General features: G+C 35.9%; 1 protein-coding gene across 2 annotated transcripts in view; it reads right to left on the bottom strand.

Annotated features, from left to right (window-relative positions):
* The window catches only part of Ntan1 (N-terminal amidohydrolase 1), a 336,882-nt gene that overhangs the window by 116,722 nt on the left and 212,660 nt on the right, over positions 1-7,500 (bottom strand). For both annotated transcript variants that reach the window (XM_068390006.1, XM_068389999.1), the window contains one exon: positions 1-290. This exon is cut by the window's left edge and continues 10 nt beyond it. In XM_068390006.1, coding sequence (XP_068246107.1) covers positions 1-243 — 243 coding nt within the window. In that variant the 5' untranslated portion in view covers positions 244-290. The remainder of the gene's footprint in view (positions 291-7,500) is intronic.

Genomic DNA, 7,500 nt, shown 5'->3' with positions numbered 1-7,500 from the left:
GAGGACGGCCATGACGGAGGTGGTTGCATCATCGGTGCCAAGTATGTGGAGGTTCTCGTCGTGGGGGACTGTGACGGCGTATTCCCTTTGGCGGAGGTAGAGGAGGCCCCTGGGGCCTACGTCCTCCGTAAGCATGGTGGTGAGGGCGTGTGAGGTCTCCTTCAGGCGAGGCCACTGAGAGTAGATGCCCGTCGTTGAGGAAGGGACTTCCTTGACCAACTGTTCGTTCACTATCAGCACCATTTTGATTTGGAGTCTGTCTCTCGGTTTGTGTGGCTTTGGAAGATCAACTAAAAAAAAGAAAAAATTCATAATTAGTTATTATAATGAACTTAAAAACGTATCAATTATTTCCTGAATGATGCTAAGAAATGAAGTATCAAGTATCAACGAACTACAAATGAAAGACGGCTACAATTTTAGTAAACTTAGGTGAAACCGTTGTTACTTTAAATAAAAAATTAATATCAACAAACATGACCAACAAATCGCTGTGTAAAAAAAAAAAAAATCATCTGTTGATTTATATAAATTCAATAGGACATGACCAAATGAAAATAAAACCCGAATTCCCGTATCCTTTGTGCTTTGTGTTAATAGGCGAAATTTTGTTTCTAGTTACCATACAAGAAAATATCAACAGCGAAGAATTAGACGTACATTTTGAGAGAGAGAGAGAGAGAGAGAGAGAGAGAGAGAGAGAGAGAGAGAGAGAGAGAGAGAGAGAGAGAGAGAGATTTGAAATATAAGAATATGCAATGTCATAGAGCAACTCAAAAAACTTTCTCCCCTGTTGACGGAGCAATTCCACCCCAGTCAACGTATTGTGTTATCAATTTCACCTGGATCCCCTTATTCCACCACCCCCTCCCCCCTCACACCAATATCCCCCCATTGGACCAAAAGACAGGGTGCATCTGTAGGCAGGCGTTCCTCAGGAGGGATGCTTCAGGATGGAGATGGAGGGGGTCGAGAAAAATGCCAAGTAAAGTGAGAATAGAAAGTGGGACTGTGATGGCTGGTGTTTGTCACTTACATTTGCACGGATTTTATGACTTGTACTCGTGCCATAAATCGGCAGAGAGAAATTAAATCGTTTATATTTAACAATTATTTACCCTTTGATAGAACTTTTGGGAATGACGAAATAATGAGGCCTATTTATATTATACGATAAAGATGTGGCGAGAAAAAAAAAATACGTTTTTTTTTCACAAATACGCTTTAGTAATATAAATCTTAAAAATAATGTCATAAACAAAAATACAATGATTCACTTGAATCTATTTTGAAAAATTTTGATTCTGATGGAACGTAAATGATGCTAGAATATGATTTGCAGCCTTACTTTCAATTGGAATTAACAAATTAAATAATAATAAGAAAAATACTCATGATGTCGATGATGGGAAATCGACAAAATTAATGAAACCAACATTTTTTTTTATTGCGATATCATAAATTTATCAACGAAAGTACATTTTCTTTTACTTTTAAGATGACCAATGACCGTTAAAATAAAAAAAAAGGAAAACTAAGAAAATTAAGAGCAGGGAAAATTTAGTCAGAAAAACCGTAATTACTTGAACTTTCTCTAAAAGTATGCAAACGAGTAAATAAATACTCATTTGTACAACATGATACTGGCTGAAAATGAAGTGGCCCCAGAATACTTACAAGATTATTTTGTAAAATGTGGTATGAAGAAGCAAAACCTGATAAATGGGAGTTATGAGTGTCCGTGAAAATGGCTAAAAAAAAGACCTGATTACAATAATTAAAGAGGCATCACACTTACGTCAGTTGTCATGAAAATATATAGTTTGCTTATTCTAAAGAGACTGGAGAGATGAACAAGCAGGATTTAGAAAAGGCAGAAGTTGTACTGCCCAAATTTTAATTTTAAAACATGTACAACAATGCGTAGAATAAAGAAATCCACTTTTGATGGCATTTATGGATAGTGTGCACCGGCGACCGGCGAATTTTACGTGGAGTTCTGCGTTATTAAATATGTAAATTTGATTAAGTCTATTCATGAGCATAGCAAGTGCAAAGTTAATGTTAGTGGAGTCCTATCAAATGAATTTCCAGAGAACAGTGGAGTACTCCAAGGGAATGTGTTGTCACCTATATTGTTTATCCTACTCATGGATTTCGTACTGCATAGATCAGTTGGGAACGGTGAAGAAGGATTGGACTGGATTGGTAATGGGAAATTAGCCGACCTAGAGTGTGCTGATGATGCTGTCCTTATTAGCAGAACACCACAAGATTTGCAATGCTTGCTTAACAATATGCATGAAATGTCACATGAGGTTGGGCTGAAGATAAAATAGAAGAAAGACAGAGATGATGAGAACGGAATATGCAATGGAAGATGAAATATCATTGGAAGGAGAAAGGATTAATGAGGTAGAAGCATTCAAATATTTAGGAGCTATGATCTCCAATACAGGTTATTTAGAATTAGAGTTTAGCAAAAGATTGTGAAAAGCAAATCAGACAATGGCTAGGTTAAGTAAAATTTGGAAATCAAATCGCCTGAAATTTCATATAAAAATCAGGCTGTATGTCAGTTAAGTGAGTTCTGTGTTCCTGTATGGACATGAGACATGGCATGACAATGAAACAATATTCAACAGATTTTGTAGATTCGAGAACAAAGCCCTCAGAAAAATATTGAGAATTAAATGGCAGGACAGGATTAGAAATGAAACTGTAAGAGAGATTACTCGGGTGCCATATCTGGATGAGATCATGATGAGGGGTAGATGGAGATGGTTTGGGCATGCTCCTCGCACTTCCCAAGAGAGATTGGTTCACCAAATATTCAGCTGGTCTCCACAAGGTCCTAGAAGAGTTGGAAGACCCAGACCTACATGGCTGAGGACTATGAAGCGCGAAGTAGGAGATAGAAGTATTGAATTAAAAGCTAAAGATAGGGACGACTTGCGTCCATAGGCGTAGGAGGAGGTGATGATGATGATTATATATATATATATATATATATATATATATATATATATATATATATATATATATATATATATATATATACTGTATATATATATATATATATATATATATATATAATATATATATATATATATATATATATATATAAATATATATATATATATATATATATATATATATATATATATATATATATATATATATATATATATAACCCAATACAAGATTCTGCCCGCACTTCATTATCATCAAAGCAATTTTCTACAGACAATAAAATGAAAGAAACCGCAACACTTGCGTGAAAGATTTCTCTGTCTTCAGCGGCCATTTCTTCGAGCCACGTAAAGGCGCGCAAATCCGTTTTCACAAGCAATTAAAGGGTTATCCACGCCTCCATTCTGATGACCGTAACAGCCACGCCTTCGCTAGCCACGCCCACCAAAGTTAAAACTCAGGACTGACCACGCCCATACTTGGGAAGCGGGCGAGAAAATTACCACCCGTGATGATGCCCAATATATCATTAAACCTCGCTTTGCTATTAGTCATATGAAATATATGATGATTCTCTCTCTCTCTCTCTCTCTCTCTCTCTCTCTCTCTCTCTCTCTCTCTCTCTCTCTCTCTCTCTCTCAAAATATTGAGGTTATTTAACAACAAAAACACAGCGATGAACATTATAAAAAAGAAAGAGGCTGCACACATTCCATTGCTAAAAATTTGGAATTAAAGATGATGAAATCTTTGTAACATTGATTAAATAGCCGATTTCGCTATGCCTTTTTACATCACTCTTCATTCCGATAGAACTTTTGCGTATCTTATATTTGTAAGCTGTTTTAAGTTAAATCAGTTTCTATAACTTCATTCCAAAAATAGGCTTAAGGTTGTCTGGTACTCTTAACTAACAAGGAATTGTGGTCTCTTTCAAAATTAGCAGTGAGTCTTTTAATATTTAATAGCGATGAGTATCTTCTGTCTTCCTTTGAATGTTTGGTAGCCCTGGCTCTTTTAATTAGAATTTTAGCTATTTGACATTAAAATACGATGACGCAAATTTCAATGATAGATAGTCGAGCCTTTACTGTTTGCCTTCAGATATGCTTTGGCCATTTCTATCTTATTGACGAGGAGATGTTTCTACCTGAGTTTCAATAGTGGTGGCCTTACACGTTTCTTATGAAGTCTGGCGTCCTTTGGGCGATCAGTTTTCGCTATTCACCTCTGACTATCAAGTGAAGCTATTCATCGGTGAACACCTGCAGCCATTTCACATTCATCCGAGAGTGGCTCTAACTAGCTAACAATCCCATGAATGGCCCACCTGCCTAAATCTTCCGACGGTCATTGAAAGAACCCGACCCATATCTCATCATACTGAGTGTGAACACACAAACACACATACATGAAAAGTCAAATGCGAATCTTGGCATCGCCGCGGCCTCACGTTCGAATAAATCAGACCAACTACACACTAAGGAGCGGTTGTAGAACACGAGACTTACGCTCCGTATGAATGTTACGGGTCTCTTTTGCCCGGGCGCAGCCATTGTAATTTCCCCCATAGATTTGATGGAATATATGTGCTTAGGAACGGCGCCTTCCAGTAACAAGCCACTAAAGAGTAATAATCACTCTCCCCTCGCAGTCTATTCATTACAGATGGCCGCCCGCGCACACTTTTCAGAAGGAATTCACGCCCCTCATTTCCATCCGGACTCGATGCTCCCTCGGACTGCAATAGGCCAAAGTTCTCGTTACGTCACGAGCTCCAAGACGTTGTTCTTCGAAAGTACAACGGCGCGAAAGTCTTTGGAAGTTCCTATCACCAAAGTTGTGCTAAGGATACCTGCACGCTTGCCCTTATCGCCCACAAAATATAAATATCCATGAGGTAGATATAAAGATTTTACGCCGTGTACAATGAAATCTGCAATCTGGATTTAATCCACAGAATACTACTATAAATAATAATAATAATAATAATAATAATAATAATAATAATAAAAAGGAGGTAACAGCATTCCCTCTAATTAAACATATACTGAAAAAGCTTACATTAAAGTCACAAACCAAGTGAGGGATTGCATAATATTCAAATACATTTATTAGCCTTTTCCCGAGATGAGTATGAATAAGTTCTTATTAAGATTTTCAAATTTTAAGATTAAATTTACCTTGTTTTAACGCTGATGAAGAAAATATAAATAAAGGCGAAAGTAAATCCCAGAAGACCTCAAATTAAAGTCATGCATCTAACTCGAGTAATTACATTAGGACTTCAATCGTATTTTGCGGGAGGAAATAATAGTTTTTATATTTGAACTTTGGAATTCTTCAGATGATGATAAAATCGAGATTTCAGTTACATAAGCAGAAAAAGAGAAATTATGAAACCTGTAAAATAAAGTTGAATATACAACTAAGCCTTCATTAATAACACATTGGAAAGTTTTACTGTTCACACATACAAGATTATTATTATTATTATTATTATTATTATTATTATTATTATTATTACTATTATTATTGAGCTACAACCCCAGTTGGAAAAGCAGATAGCCCAGTAAGGAAAGGAAACAACGAAAATAAAAAATAAGAGTAACGACATCAAAATGAATATCTCCTATATAAACAACTATATATTCTTCAAATGCAGCAAGACACATGAATGAAGAATATTTCTGCAACTTCGTATTCACTCGAAAAGAGGTATGGAAAATGTTCTATCGAGAGATAGCGTTTCCAGATCAAAGTTATACATCTTTAATCAGATCAGCTTCATTCGTTAATTAAACAAAGCGATAATCTATAATTGATATAGTAGAAAAAAACGCTTAAGTACTTCACACGTCTACTCCAAAGTATCTATACTAGAAAGAGAACTAAATGACTTAAATTTTATTTTACATAATGTGAATAGGAATCCTAAGTATGTATACGAAAATTTTACAAATGCACACAGGAGTAGATTTCAAAGTTTAAGTAACACACACACATATATATATTTATATATATATATATATATATATATATATATATATATATATATATATATATATATATATATATATGTGTGTGTGTGTGTGTGTGTGTGTGTGTGTGTTTTAGTATGCATGTATATATAGCTATAAACATACATGCACAAATAAAATATATGAGTGCATGAACACATGACAATAAAATGAATGCGCACATAACATGTATAGACACAAGGAACTCAAGTGAATGTACTAACTGTCACAGAAGCGGAACGGATGCCTATCACTAATCACATTCGTATCCATTTCGTGACAGCAGTTTGCCAGTGAACGGAAACATTTAGAATTGCAACAGAACACATTTAAGACCCTTTCCAAACCCCATATATATGTGTATACAAATACATACACATGTGAAGCTGATAGGTAAATAACTGAAAATGAACGAGAGTGAAGAATAGGAAAAGATAGAAGAATAAGGACGACAAGAAAACCCGGAGGATGGAGGGGTGGTGGAAGAGGAATCCCAGCAAGCTTTCTCCTGTCGGTGTTGATATCATCAGGAGTTGAACTGAACCCCACGGCGTCACTGGTTATGATAGGGGACTTCAGACTCGGGTAATTGTACAGCTACAATCAGCAAGAGGAGGAGGAGGCTGGGAAGAGGAGGAGGGAGGAAGAGGGGGAGGGAAAGGAAAGGAGTCGAAGGTGAATAAAAACGCTTGATTGTGCTGAATTTGAAGAGAGAGAGAGAGAGAGAGAGAGAGAGAGAGAGAGAGAGAGAGAGAGAGAGAGAGATTAACATCCGAGATAATATTAGACTAGAAAGTAGACGGAGCAATAATAACAGGAGAACAGTAAACGAATTGTAGTTGAAACATTATGATTAAAAATCTAAAAGGCTTATGAAAAAATGTAAAAAAAAAACCCAAGAGCTTTGTTTTTTTCGGGCCATATAGTACTTTTTACCGTAATATTATTTTTTATTTGGAATTCCAATTGCAGGGTCTGCGATATAAATGCTGTTAACAAACCCTAGAGCTACAGAATCTCTTCGATATTCTTCGACACAAACTTAAGATATACAATATAACTTAAAAACACTCAAAGAAAATAATTTATCATGAAATTTATTTAGGAATGTATGCTGGCATTCAACCGGCTCATAAAATATTTTTTAAATGATGAATGTAAAATCTAGCAATGATCATTTCCCATGCATAAAAGATAATGAAGTATTACAAAGAGGAAGCTTTGTTGAAAATTATCTACTATATTCCAGAAGAAGAAGAAGAAGAAAAAGAAAAGAAGAAGAAAAAGAAGAAGAAGAAGAAGAAGAAGGGTGACTTCTAAACAAGTGGAATCGGTCTCAGGTCAGAGAAGATGAGAAAGATAATGGATGAGAAGCTGGATGCGATTCCATGGACTAACTTAAGGAATTGGGATTACTAAGCCGAAAGGAAGGAAGATGAAACAGCAGAAAACGAGGAGGGAATGGGAGGGGAAAGGGATGGAGAGTAGAGAAGGGGGCAATGAAAAG

This window comes from Palaemon carinicauda, chromosome 1 (assembly GCF_036898095.1).
Source record: "Palaemon carinicauda isolate YSFRI2023 chromosome 1, ASM3689809v2, whole genome shotgun sequence".
Classification (NCBI taxonomy): domain Eukaryota; kingdom Metazoa; phylum Arthropoda; class Malacostraca; order Decapoda; family Palaemonidae; genus Palaemon; species Palaemon carinicauda.
This window is presented reverse-complemented; position numbering and strand designations above follow the sequence as displayed.